At 28.3% G+C, this 14,614-nt stretch overlaps 2 protein-coding genes across 5 annotated transcripts in view; one reads left to right on the forward strand and one right to left on the reverse strand.

The window, feature by feature from the left end:
* Nucleotides 1-5,484, forward strand: part of LOC107168243 (polyamine-transporting ATPase 13A3-like) — a 30,997-nt gene extending 25,513 nt beyond the window's left edge. For 2 of the 3 annotated variants that reach the window (XM_089216658.1, XM_089216651.1), the window contains 7 exons: nt 178-326; nt 408-614; nt 685-891; nt 971-1,194; nt 3,658-3,809; nt 3,892-4,085; nt 4,185-5,484. In XM_089216658.1, the coding sequence (XP_089072784.1) occupies nt 178-326; nt 408-614; nt 685-891; nt 971-1,194; nt 3,658-3,809; nt 3,892-4,085; nt 4,185-4,298 (1,247 nt within the window). In that variant the 3' untranslated portion in view covers nt 4,299-5,484. Of the gene's footprint in view, nt 1-177; nt 327-407; nt 615-684; nt 896-970; nt 1,195-3,657; nt 3,810-3,891; nt 4,086-4,184 lie in introns of those variants that run through there. The other variant, XM_089216663.1, reaches the window with a different exon arrangement.
* A 1,647-nt stretch (nt 5,485-7,131) lies between these two features.
* Nucleotides 7,132-12,838, reverse strand: LOC107171056 (activating signal cointegrator 1). 2 transcript variants are annotated; one of them, XM_015521313.2, is made up of 12 exons: nt 12,640-12,838; nt 12,449-12,567; nt 12,273-12,382; nt 11,374-11,458; nt 11,199-11,317; nt 10,986-11,137; nt 10,757-10,920; nt 10,545-10,675; nt 8,519-8,700; nt 8,092-8,213; nt 7,501-7,689; nt 7,132-7,446 (listed from the first exon to the last, which is right to left on the reverse strand). In XM_015521313.2, the coding sequence occupies exons 1-12, from the start codon at nt 12,720-12,722 to the stop codon at nt 7,385-7,387; spliced, it is 1,518 nt and encodes a 505-aa protein (XP_015376799.1). In that variant the 5' UTR covers nt 12,723-12,838; the 3' UTR covers nt 7,132-7,384. The 2 variants fall into 2 exon arrangements, with proteins under 2 accessions (XP_015376799.1, XP_015376860.1); XM_015521374.2 differs by having other exon boundaries at nt 12,449-12,580; nt 12,640-12,812.
* Nucleotides 12,839-14,614: the final 1,776 nt, after the last annotated feature.

The raw sequence follows: 14,614 nt of genomic DNA on the forward strand, positions 1-14,614 counted from the left end.
ATCATTTTTACTATTTACCTTTGATTTTTTTTTTTTTTTTTTTTTTTGATTTATTTGTTCATATAGAATAAAATATTCAATTAAACATTTAAATTAGTTTACTTTAAAGTTTTATAAATTACATTTATTAATTTTCAAAAAGACTATCATATTGTTTAAACATAATTTTTTTTCCAGGTGATAATTTATATACTGGATTAAGTGTCGCAAGAGAGTGTTCTATGATTCCATCTAATATAAATATTGCAGTACTAACAGCAACCCCTAGTACTGAATTAACTAAAGCAGAAATAAAACTTGAGCCTACTTTAGGGCATAACTTGGATGTAATTATTTAAATATTAAAAACTTTACTAATTTTTATTGGCTTTTCTTTAAAAATGTATGATGTATTTATTTATTTATAGATGCAAGACGAAAAGGTATACTATGCAGTTGATGGAAGGTCGTGGTCTGTTTTGGAGTCAGATTTTCCGAGTTGGTTACCGTATGTAGTCTCAAAAGGTCTTGTGTTTGGACGAATGTTACCAGAGCAAAAAGTAAAGCTTGTGGAGCATTTTCAAAGTATGGGCTATGTGACAGCTATGTGTGGAGATGGAGCAAATGATGCTGGGGTATGAATAGGAGTTTTATCAAATAAATATATGAAGAACATTAATATCAATCATTGCTTATACTTTATAGGCATTAAAAGTTGCTCATGTTGGCATATCACTTTCACAAGCTGAAGCATCCATAGCAGCACCATTTACTTCTCAAATAACAAATGTCTCATGCGTAACTAAAATAATACGAGAAGGACGATGTGCTCTAGTGACTAGTTTTGGAATATTTAAATATATGACATGCTACAGTTTAATACAGTTTATTACATTAGTTTTACTTTACAGCGTAGGTACAATAATCGCTATTGTTTACAAAGTATCAAGTTGCATTTGACTATAATAACATAATTTTTTTATATTTTCAGAAAGGTATTATGCTGGGAAATTTCCAATTTTTATACTTTGATTTTATTCTTACTACATCATTAGCTATTGTAATGGGTGATATTGAACCTACTGACAAAGTTCATCCTCACCGTCCTTTGTCAAAAATTTTGACTGCAAAAAACTTAATACCACTGTTTTTGCAATTGTTGGTTTGTGCTTTAATACAAATAGGGTCACTATATTACCTAGAACTACAAGATTGGCAAGTATTTTTGTGTTGTATTTTTATTTAAAAAATCATTTGACTATCTATTCAAACTGAATCAGGTTAACAAATGATTATAGAAAACTTAAAATGTAATATAATGATAATTGGTAATACACATTTTCTGTAGTTAATGATCAATTTTAAAAATGTATTATGTCCGTGAGTCACTGGTTAGGTTAGGTTAAAAATATACTACAAAAAAATGCAAAAGTTCAATTAAACATATTATATAATATGATCCACTTGATCTGGGAATGTGCTATAATTTGATCTCCTTCTAAATAAAAAATAATAATATTTAATAATACATTTTTTCATAAAAATATATTAACATTTTTTGATTAACATAATAAAGATGATAACTTATTGGGTTTTGCATTATTAAAATATTAAACAATCAGCTTTGTATAAAATATTATAATATATTTTATTTATGGCGGAGCGATACCTAACAAACAAGAGTGGCAGGGAGATAAATTTTATACGATGTACTGGCGGGGCAATAACAAACAAGTACCAAATATTTTAAATAGTAACTTTTTGTAGCTAAAAGCCTATTATGTTTGAATTTTTTATTATTCAATTATATTAATTTGTTTTTGTTTTAATAATTTAACGTACTTAAACGTATTAAACGTTACTTACTAGTTTTTCTATAAACAATTTAAAAAAAAAACATATTATTTAACTTAATTATTATTAATTTTATCATAATAATTGACTGGCAAATTTATGTTAGCCTAGAAATAATCGTAAATAAATACCGGGTGGGGCGAAACAGACAGTGCAGTTTTGAAAGGCTATTAAAAAAAAACTACGCAACTTACAGTAATTATGTTTATTTAATTTTCTTCAGTATATCATGCTTTTATTTATCAAGTTTTTAAAATGACATCAGAAAAATGATGGCCGCCTGCAGCGATACATTGATGAAAAGGTGATTTCTGAAGTTTTCTACTACATTTGACACATTTCGACTGGTATAGCGCCAATTTCCTCCCTAATTAGCTCTTTGAGTTCTTCTAAGGTGTGAGGCCAATGTTTAAAAACCTTTTCCTTCAGATAGCCCCACAAGAAAAACATCACAAATGCTCAAGTCCGGTGAGCGGGCGGGCTACTTCCACTTCTCTGAGAGACGAGGTGTGTAAGGAACATCTGTCGCAGCTTCGACATTGAAACTCGAGCAGTATGTGCCGTAGTCTTGTTGGAACCAATGTCCCCCATATCTGTTTCTTCCATTATCTTTTCCAATTGAGTTTCAAAAAATTTGTCCAACATGGAAACGTAACGTTGAGCGTTGACCGTTATGGTTTGTCCATTCAACATCAAAAAAATAAGGCCCGATCCCCGAATTTTGAAATTGCACACTACATGGTCACTTTTGGGGAGTGAAGAGGTCTCTCGTGAATTTGCCGAGGATTATTTTCTGCCCAATAGCGAAAATTTTGTTTATTCACTACTCCACTGAGATGAAAGCGATCCTCGTTACTACTGAAAAATGTTGACCTCACATGGATCCGGTTCAACATTTCTTGTGAGCAATTCACGCGATTTTCATAGTCAAAGTAAAATCATAATCTTGTACGGGTGGAAAAATAAGTCTTGATGCAAAATCCTCCTTACTCAGCGGTTAGAAATGCCCAATGCAATTGAATGCTTCCGGATAGAACGCGTAGGCGACTGCACAATAGCTTCTCTCACTCTTGTCAAATTTTCGGGTGTTCTTGCCGTTTTGGATCTTTCTTAACCCCTAGGTTTTAGTGTAGATCCAGTTTCTTCAAATGTACGCACCCAACTCGCGATTAAATTACGGTGAGGGACAGTATCATGACGCGCAAGGTTAAACTGCAGCCGGAAAGCTCGATGAGTTGCGATGAAAGATCAACCATTTTCAAAAAACGTATGGATGGCGAAGCCCCGTTGTTCACCAGACCAAACCATGGTAATGACTGATAACTGAATGGCCCACCCATAGAGTAATATTACTCTATGGGCCCACCCAACGAAATGAGACCATCATAATCGCACTAACACCATCACACGGGAAGTACCTATCTTACAAAACTGCACTGTTGTCTGTTTGATTCACCCCAAGTATTATTTATACTCAGCGTCAACTATTTGTGGTTAATGAATTATAAAATTTACTTTTAGAACTTAGCTTTGAGCTTAGATTTTATTGTGCTGTATTGCTGTATATACAGTTAATAAAAATAAAAATGCTGTTAAAAGTTAAGAACTTTATGTATAGTTCCATACAATAATTTTAGTAATTTTGATATTTACCAATTAGTGCAGTGGATAAATTCAGGATCTTCTTAAGGAAGGGGGGGGGGGTTCGTAAAATTTTTTTATGTAGATATGAAGTGAATATTGATGTTACATATAATATACCTATTCACTATTTTATTTTATGAAACAAAATTTAATTTCCTTGTTAATCCTGTGATTTTATAGGTTTATACCTACACGTCCTGCATGGTCTGACAATGATGTTATTTCATGTTGGGAAAATACTACATTGTTTTTAACCAGTTCATACCAATACATTATTTTAGCATTTGTATTAAACAAGGGATATCCTCATCGAAAACCATTTTACAAAAACCGTAAGCATATTTTAACTAAACACGTTATAAACATCTCGCATATTTTATTCCATCTATTAAATTGTGTAATATATTTTTATAGTATCATTCACAATTGTCATTGTAACATTGACTTTATTTACGCTGATGTTGCAAACAACTAGATACTCTACGTTTACAGACATATTCGACATGGTCAATTTGAAAAATTCTCGCAACGAAAAAGAACAGCGACTTTTTCTTATTAGTCTACTTGCTTTTCCTGTTTTAAATCTTTACTTGGCTATCAATATTGAGGTAAATATTTATTGTAAACAATGTCTTTAAGTCTGCTTTAAGAATTATAGTTATTTAATTTTTTAAATTGAATTCTTTTGGTTTGTTGTATTTTTCTAGGTATTTGCTGAGTCGAATTTGATGAAAAAATTATTAAGTACCATCAGACAGAAAAAACAGCCTAAAAATCCATACAACCAGCTAATTGCTAGTCAGCCTAACATATTAATATAAAATGTATAATAATATTTTGAGTAAAAGCATTCTTTTTGATTATAGGTAATCTCATGTTAAATTGTCACCCTTGTTTTACCTACATCCTACTGATTTATTTTAATTGTATTTTTATATCAATTGTTTTATTATTAAATATTAGATTGATGTTGGATTATAAATATTTTGATAGTAAAACAATATGGTTTTGTAATTATTATTAATATTTAATCATATAGGTAAGGTATATCAAAAACATAAGTTTTTAAAGTAAATTATAAATATTAAAATATCAATATATTATATTACACATGGTATCTATGTATCATGTATGTATATAAGGTGTAACAGATAGAACTGACTATTTTGGAATAACTTTTGTTCAAATTAATAATTTTTATCTATGTACCTATTTATTAATTTTTCATTAAGTGACCCTAAGGCTTAATTTATAATAAATTTTATGTTTTTTTCTCTTAGTACCTACTAAAAATAAAAAATAATTTTAATTTAATAAAAAAAATGTTGGATAAATTCAAAAAAGCCTATTTGTGAATCTTATAAATTATAAGAACAATTTTGATGGTAAAAAGATTTATCTAAGTCAAGCAGCTTATTTTTTTAAATTTCAAAAATTTTTTGGTTAAATTAATTTGGAATGCAATAAAATTTTTAGAAATATGATTTCAAAAAAGTGTACATCAAATATTTCAATTTACCACAGGTGGATAGTACTAATAATTAGTACTATTAATTTAAATTATTTAACCTAATTTATTTTGCTATGTACCCAATATATATAAAAAAACAATAATACAGAATAATACAGATCTCATTATTCATTCAAATATAATTTAATTATTGAACTTGATTCATGAAAAATATCTATGTGCTTGATTTTCAATTAACTAAATAAAAATATGCACTTTTAATTAAAAATATGTCCTTTAAACACAATAATGGAAAAACATGACCTAAAAACTATGGGTATTTGATCATAAACGTAAAATGTACTGTGTACCTACTTACTAAGCATACCATAAAGTCAACCAGAAAAAGTATGCCAATTCATGAAAGTCCTTGCTTTATTTGTTATATTTCTGGTTTTTTTATACATGTTATTATCGTTTTCTTATTATTTATTTTAGGTGAGTTAAATTTACCTCTTTATTGCTCAATACTTTAATAAAAGTTCTGTATTTGTAAATATTTTTGTAATTTGTTATAATTGTAAGTTTTCTAAAACAAAGGTAAATTGATTGTATGATTTGACACAGTGTATTAAAAATGCTTGTAAACTTATATCATCAGATACTTCTAATAGTATTATCAGTGGCGTATTTAGAATTTTGTCAGGGGGGTATACATTAGCAAACATTTAATTTCCCTAAGGGGAAGGAGTAGTTCATTTAACATCGAAATCACAATATAATAAATAAGTAGCAAATAAGAAACCGGGGAGATGTATCCCCCATATCCCACCGTAAATATGTCACTGAGTATTATAATAGTTATATAATACTATAAAAGTATGAATATTGCATCAATTTCAGTATAATGTAGAAATGAAATGGAACATAATATTATGCTGACAAAAATTTAAATGCAATAAATGTCAATTGTTTAAATCAAAGTAACCATTATAAATGTATAACTGTTCCTTTTATTTTAGTTCAGTGATAATAATTATTAAAATACACGGAAATTAGTTGCTTACATTAAGGTGGTTTGCCAGAAAAAAAAACTGTACTGTACTGTACTGTGACAATATTGTGTGATATTGAATATTTCATTTTTAATGATGTTAAAATAATAATATTGATTAAAATCTCCTCTAAATAACCGCAGAACACTATTTCAAGTGCTAATTTTTGTTCAAACATATGTATTGAAAAAATTAAAATTAAAAATAAATCCTGGACCATTCTCTAGGAGTCTAGAAGATTTGTCAATAAATGTTAGGGTTTTTACAAGATGAAGATGAAAATCACACAAGTCTTACAATTTTGTCACAGCCGAGGTACATTTCTTCTTAAAGTAACTGAATACTTAATACACTATTGGTGTGCACAGTAAACACTGCATACATACTCTAATATTCATTTACAATCGCTCATATTGACATCACCCAGATGTACCTGTGACATAAATTGCCTAACTTTTACTCCTTAAAAAAACACCGACTTTAACTCTCTTAACTTTTTTACCACAACTTTTAAATAAATTTAAATATTTTTAATCCTTAAAGACAACTTCACAGCTACCTTATGAGTAAGGCCATGTTAATCAAATAGCATTGTAATTAAACATTACTTTTTTTAACTGATGTATTTGCGCATGGGCAACAAAACTTTATTTAAAAAAAATGGAAATCTCTATTTTAAATATAATTTTCGGATCGATTGATTTATTTCAAAACATTTTGATGAATCAACTTGTACTGTTATCTCAAAATTGGTTAATTTAGAGCTATAATTTAAAAATCTTTTTAAATTTGAATATTTAATTTTAATTTAATTTTAAATTATTATTATTATTATTTTCCTCTTAAAACTGTGATGTAATCAAAATTGTTATTAATAAATCATTTACTATTTATAAAATTTTATTGTTATGAAATGCAAACAGAATTAAAAGATATTTATACAGGGTAACGATTGATAATGTGTACCTCTGTTTTTTGGGACACACAGTATATATATACATAATTATATCTTCATTATTTCAAGAGATGTCACAATGTATAAATCTTCATGGGATACCTTGTATGTCACAGGTACTTAGATAACTGAACAAAAGTCACAATCCAGTTTGAGGCATAATTATTAATATAGTAATATATTAACTTAATCAATTAAAATGATAAAGTACATTTGTTTAATTTTTAATGACAAAATAAAATATTTTTAAATGAATATTTATAACATATTGACATATTTCTATATAGATATTTTTTAACAAATAAATATAATAAATATTAGTTGATTAACATTTTAACAATATAATGATGTTATTTAAATATTCAAAGACAATATTTATAATTGAAATAAAACATATTAAGTATAATCTTACACTTTATCATAAACAATTAATAAACAATATCACATTCAACTTATTTCTTTCATTAAACATTTTTGAGCCGCGTTAAGAATTTTCTCATCTAATTTAACTGAAAAAAAAATTAAGACAATAAAATATTCTACACTTTATTTTAAACACTTACAAATTTTATGTTGTCCTTTAATTGGAAAATGATTTGCCATCATGATTGGATCTTTACATATAAATATAAAAGGACTTTCATTTTCTCCTTGAGGAAATTTTGAAATGTACTCTTCTTGAGACAAACAATCCACTACATTCACACAGCCCAACAAACATCCAGTTGGATATCGTTTCGGAAATTCAATATCTTAACACAAAGTAGAAAAAATTTAATTTAATTAATTAATTAATCAAGAAATACAAAATTCTAATGTTTAATTTTAATAGATACCTATTTTAAATCACAAATTATTTTGTATTCAAAAGTTTGAACACCAAGGCTCAATAAAATAATACGAAGATATTGATAAATTGTTTTTATGGAGATTTATAAAGGTTAAGAATGCTACATGAATGTTCAAAAATTGAATATTTAAAACAAGACAATTTTTTACTAAACAAAATTAGTTAATTTGTTGTAACTCATAAGTTATAAATGTTATAATTAATCATAGGCTTAAAAATGTTCACCATGTATTTTTATTTTATTTTTTTAATAGCTGAAATTATAACTTATTAGGAGCCTCAAGACTTTCAAATGTACACTTACCTCCTTTTAAATGTTTATAAAACGTCTCAATTTGTTTTATTTCCTCTAGACTGGGTTTTTTAGCAGTTGATGCAATCCAAAGTCTTCCACGGTGTGAAGTAAACCATGTTCGCCCTTCATGACTAAAATTAAAGAAAAAAAAAATGTAGTAGTGAAAAGAAACTAAAAAGTAGCATTTAAGTTTACTCATTAATTATATATATATATATATATGAGGTAACCATATTAAAATAAATTACAAACCGCTTTTAATTGTATAATACCTACTTGGAAAGAGTAAGTTTTATTTGTTGTGAAGATTGTTATTGTCAATTAATGACAATTTTAAGTATATTTAAAAATGAAATATTAACGAAATCTTAATATGTTTGATTGAATAAGAAATTATACACATAGTACACAGATTGTTTAATGATATTTAAGTTACCTTTTAATGTTAAGTAACAAGAGAGATGCATATGGCTGATGCATGCTCAAACAAAGACCTGGATCAGCCATCAACATTAACTCAGCATCTTGTACCCTACTGAATCCTGGGTTATTTTGTATGAGAGGCTTTTGAAGATCAATGGTGTGTCTTTTAATTTTTTTTATAGCATCATCATTAAACTAAAAGGCAATACATTTTTTTTTTTTAAATATATATCAAATGTATTTAATTATAATCAGGGTTCGGATTTGAAGGCAAAAGCCTTTCTTATAATAATAATAATAAAAAAATAATTTTTATACAAAAATGTGTTTCATTTAATTTCCGAGACGTATTTTTTTTGCCTTTTTACTTATAAATTACTTTTTTATGTTTAATTTTCAGTTGATTTAATAATTTTATACACAGCTTACATATTATCGGTACAAATGGATAAGAGCTTATGAATACGGTGCATTATTTGTTAGCAAGAATTATTGTCAGAACCTGACCGAGTTAATACGAATAAGAGGTGCTCTGGACCGAATTATTTCAGATCGAGGTACTGGTTTCACATCGAAGCGTTTTGAGGAATTTTGTCAAGTTTATTCAATCAAACATACATTGAACTCGTCCAGACACCCGCAGGCGAACGGGAAGGTGGAGAGAGTGAATCGGACATTGGTTAGCACCTTAATGATAAATACTGACAAGCATATTCACTGGGATAAGGCTGTCAAAGAGGTTGAGATGTATTTGAATACTGCATACAATAAGACTACTGAGAGGACGCCATATGAGTTACTATATGGTTACACTCCCAAACTGACCAACGGTGTGATACAGCAATTTGGGTTAAATAGTACTGCATGTCAAGACCCAAGGGTCGCTCAACAAGAGGCAAGGGATAGAATTTGTGAGAAACAAAAAGGCATGGCGAAGTACTATAACCAGAAACGTGTTGATAATGTGGTGTTCGATACTGGAGAGGTCGTGGCAATGTCTACGCTACCAATAGCCGGAGAAGCGTCGAAACTACAAGTGAAATACAGGGGTCCTTTGCAAGTACTTAAGGTACTTCCTAATGACACCTATCAAGTTGCCAGTGTGCCCAGAGATGGTGGACGCATTTTCAGTACCACTGCAGTTAAAACAGTGGCGACTGGTTGAAGATAAATGCGACATCCAGGAGGAAACTAGCAGTTCAGATGATGAAACCATTGAAACCGCATACACGGATAACAGCATTGGGGAAGGGACCGACACACAATGTGGCGAGGTGCCCGAAGATATACCCAGCAGAAGAGACAGACGTCGTCCAGCTTACCTGGATGACTATGTCAAGTGAAAGTCAATACGAGGACGCATTGATGTCAGGACGGCCGAGTTGTTGGCAACCCTGACTCCACTCCAGGAGACCTGTCCTCTCCTGAGCCACATACGACATACACACTGTACACAGTTAGCTCCCGACGATCACAGCGGTGTATCGTCATCCGAGGACGCTTTACCTAGTCGAGGCATATGTGCCCTTTGTTATTTGTTTATATCTAGTTTTTGTTAATAAACGTCTTTAAACATTATTTGTGTCATTGTGTAATTGTGTAAGAACCTGACACCAACAGTTTATGTTATGTTTCTATAATGATCTATCTGTTGCCATCTTATTGAGTATTTAATATGGCCATAAAAGTATCTGTACTAGCTATTTTAAGATTGAAATATGTTCATAATGCGTAGATTCAAGACTGTCAGTTTGCATTTGTGGACCGCAATTGTCTTTTAATAATTTTTGCGCATGTTTATTTTATCCTGATTTTTTTTTTATTATGCCGTAAGTTAAACAAAATCACGATTCTAAGTTGAATTTTTTTGTAGTACCAACTAGTAACTGTATTTATTTTTGTAGAATATTTTTTAATTACTTTTTATATAAATGAAATGCCTTTTTTTACATTTTAAATGCTTTTTTTATTGATTATATTGCCTTCAAATCCGAACCCTATTTATAATATATGAAAAAATAAGTAATATTATTTTATACCTTTATATCCATTTTTATCAATGGGTTGTTTAGATGTTCATTGATCACAGTTGGAAGTGTCCCTTCACCATCAGACTCTACATCAATATCATCTTCGGCATCGGATTCATTGTCTTCATAAACTTTTCTACCTGTTAGTATACAATATAACTGTTATTTTTATCCTTATCTTATTAGTTATGTATACATAAATAATTATATTCATTATATACCGGCAAAATCAATAGTAATTTTTTTTGTTTTTCTTGACCCGTGTTTCTTTTCTTGGCGTTCTTCTTCTTTCTTTTGTAATTGTTCTCGTTGCTTAGATGATAACCAACCACTATTAACTGAATAATAATCCATTTGATCATCTATTACATTGGTACGCTTAGCACTGTAATGTAATAAAAATATTTTTTTTTTTTAAACTGTAAGTGATAACACTTAGATATTCTTAACCTGGTACGATCAAACTCTAGTAGCTTATTTCGATGTTCCAGAGCTTTATTGTCTGCAGCCGAAGTAACAGTTTGTTCAATTAATTGGTTATATAATTGTTTTGATTTATTATTATTGCATTTCAATAAGAGTTTCTCTTCATCTGAACAAACCTGACATATTTAGGAATGATTTTATTTCTGAACAAATTTTGAAAAATTTAATTTTTCATACCAATTTACCACATACAGCGCATGGACCAGATCCTTCTTGTTTGCATACAATTCGACCACAGTCCAAACAGTTATTTACTAAACCATGTCTAGATGCTTGACAATCACATTTATGACGACCTTAATGACAATTCAAAATTAAATAAATATTTAAGTGAATAAAGATACATTTTTACCTTCTAAAAACACCTCTTGTCGATTAACACCTTCATCTGTATAAATGTTCACATATTTTTTATTTTTTGATTTAGATTCTTTTTTCTGTAAATATAACCAACGTGTATTTTAGGATATCAATTTATACTTTTAAATTTTGAAAATTTATAAGTGTCATCACTGGATGACTATTTTTATCAAGCGTATTCATGTATTTTTATCTCAGCTAATACTCTAATTGTACCCATGAGGTACAGTTGTGTATATAATAATAAAAGGAAAAAAAATTTTTAAAAACACAGACATATATCCCAGGTTTAACAATACTTATATTAACATACATATCTCAAATAATTAATAACCTTAAGAATGAAAACAAAAATTAAAAAATATACAAAAAACATAGTTCTACATTGACAATCTAAATAATCCTTAGTCCTTATTAGGGAAAAATTAGCAGTATAGTAAGTAGAATATATTGATGCAAAGAAAATATATAAAATTTGTGAAGAATAATAAGAAACTTTTAAATTAGTAAAGTTAAGAAGAGATATATTGACTAATAAAACCCAAATTGGCTTAAACTCTACTGTCAGCAGGCAAGGATAATTTTAAACATATAAGAATATAAGATGTAAGATAATAGATTATGCATTAATAAGTGATCCACTTAAGAATAAAGTTACATGAAGTTCATGTTTTATGATTAATTAATTACACTTAATTGAAAATAATATTCTGTTATTCACTTAAATAAAAAACTTGAGGCTAATTTTAATTAGTATTAATTTAATCTAATTAAAAGACTATTAACCCAATTTATCACATTTTAGAGCAACAGATTATAAATTTATTTTATATTTTTCAAAATGTGAAAATACTTTATAAAAATATTTCCAATAATTATCAATAAATGTACCTTTTGATTAGTATTTGTGTTTGTTTTTTGTGGATCTTCTTTTACAGAGGATTTTGTGTTTTGCTTAGGAGGGTGTGTATTCTGAACACTAGATGTTGGTTTTTGGTTGACTAAATGAAGCAATCAAATAAGATTTGATCAACAAATATATCAAACAAATTTTTAAAAAAACTTACAAATTCTATGTTTTTTTTTTAAATCTATTAAGAATTGTTTATGAATTTGAGATTTGATATCTAATAATGAATTACAGTATCCATCAATGTCTTTTTCTGACTGCATGGAAATTATGTACCTACAAACAAAAACTGTATTATCAAACATTTAGTTTCTAATAGAAAATCATAATATTAGTGTAGGTACTTACTCAGCCATGTCATTTTGTACTTCAAACTGTAATAAAGTAGTAAGTTTATCACAAATCCACTGAATAAACTCTTGTTTAGACATTTTTGAAAATTAAAAAATAAAGTGAATGATATTGTATTAAATAAATATAATTGAAGATTAAGGAAATTGTAAGTTTACAAGGAAACGAAAAATACTCGAAAACAACACGAGATAATTTTCGAAATAAGTTATCACGGGTAGCTATGATACGGCATTTACACATAATCTAACAGAAATTGATAAAAGGCCCAGTGTCTCCCAAACCATTTGATATTTACAGCGTGTTTGAACCATAGATAATATATTATCTATGGTTTCAACGAAAATATAGATAAATTAATACAAAATAATTAAAAAATTTTTTTTAAACTAAAAGTTATACAATCTCTACAGAAGAGTATGATTTGAAATATAAGGAAGAGCATTAGTTTTGAATCAGAGGATTTTTGATTGAAACACTTGAATTTTTCTTAATTTAAATTTAAACAGTATAATATTATACCTATGTTCATGATTTTAATTAATAAAGTTGTTATTATATAAATACATACATAAATATATTAGGTATATAATATTATATATTTTTTCTTTATTCTTGAATAATAATATAAGTACTCTTAGGCACTAAATGAATAGACACTCCAAAAACATTTCACATTATTACTGTTCGCATAAAAATTGTGAAAGTACTAAACTAATATCATTGGCAAATATAGACTTTTCGACTTTTCTCTATTTCAAAATATAGGTTCATTTTGAAATTGCAGAGTTCCACGTGATCATACCTATGCACAATGGATAGGCCTGCAGAGGTTATAACACATATTTCAGAAAAAATATTTCAACATGTTACGGGAGAGCGCATGCTTTTAAATCTATATCTATGGAAAGAGAAGGTGATGTTCTAAAAAGTATGAAATATCTAAGAAGACACCTTTTTCCATTTCAAAATATACATTTTTAAAGTGAGGGCTTGAGACCGATAGAGTTTTAACCACGATTTTTGAACATAATATGATAATACATTATATGATCACAGTTATTATTATCCCACTCTCAAATATCGGTTGATTTTTTCAATTACAATTCTACCAATTTGTTAATCGTATTCAAAAGGCTCGACTCTATAAGTAAACCTTGAAAAAATAAAGTAGCTAAAATAGGTAAGGTCAAACCATCATTAACTACAGAAGTTATTTGTTTCTTACACCAAGAACAATAATGTATTGATACCTACACTTAATAATTTAACTCCAGTGTCCTCTATTTCATCAAAACTGTAACATTTTGCAATTGATTTAATGCCCCTCAAAAATCATCAAATTTTTCAAATTTTAATAATCCTGAAGGAATTTAAATATTGTCTCTACTGTCACCGCTGAGATTTCCGCGTATAACGTTTCTATAATAACTCATAACTCATCGTAAAACATATTAATAACAATCGACATTTGACAGTGACGAAAGTACTGCAAAATTGAGGCTATTCATCTTACTATTTATCTCATTAGCAATTAACTTGATTTGAGAGGACGTCAAGATGAAGACACCTTTCTTTCCTTTCTTTTCTTCTGTTTTTTTTTTTTTTTTTTTTTTGAGCGCTAACCCTTCTATTTTATTCGAAACGGAACGCTGGAAATGCCCAATTTACTACTGCATTAGAAAATTGTCAGTATTTCTGTTGCAGTCGTTGCAGAATATAATAATCATGATATGTTAACTTTGTACCTTTCTAGGACTTTGTCCTAAAAAAAAAAAAATTGCTAAAATTTCTTTTAACTATAATAATAAGTGATGAGAAATGTTATGATATAAGTCGTGGGAAGTCTGATTTAGTAGACATAATTATAAATACATTCGAAACCAACCGAAGTCTTATAACTGCGTGTCTGCATGGTGTTAAAATTCCCAACGATTTTAAAGTATATATATAAATACATAATCATCTCCGG

Source organism: Diuraphis noxia, unplaced genomic scaffold (genome assembly GCF_037042655.1).
Source record: "Diuraphis noxia isolate RWA-SAM2 unplaced genomic scaffold, SU_Dnox_SAM2 contig0001, whole genome shotgun sequence".
Classification (NCBI taxonomy): domain Eukaryota; kingdom Metazoa; phylum Arthropoda; class Insecta; order Hemiptera; family Aphididae; genus Diuraphis; species Diuraphis noxia.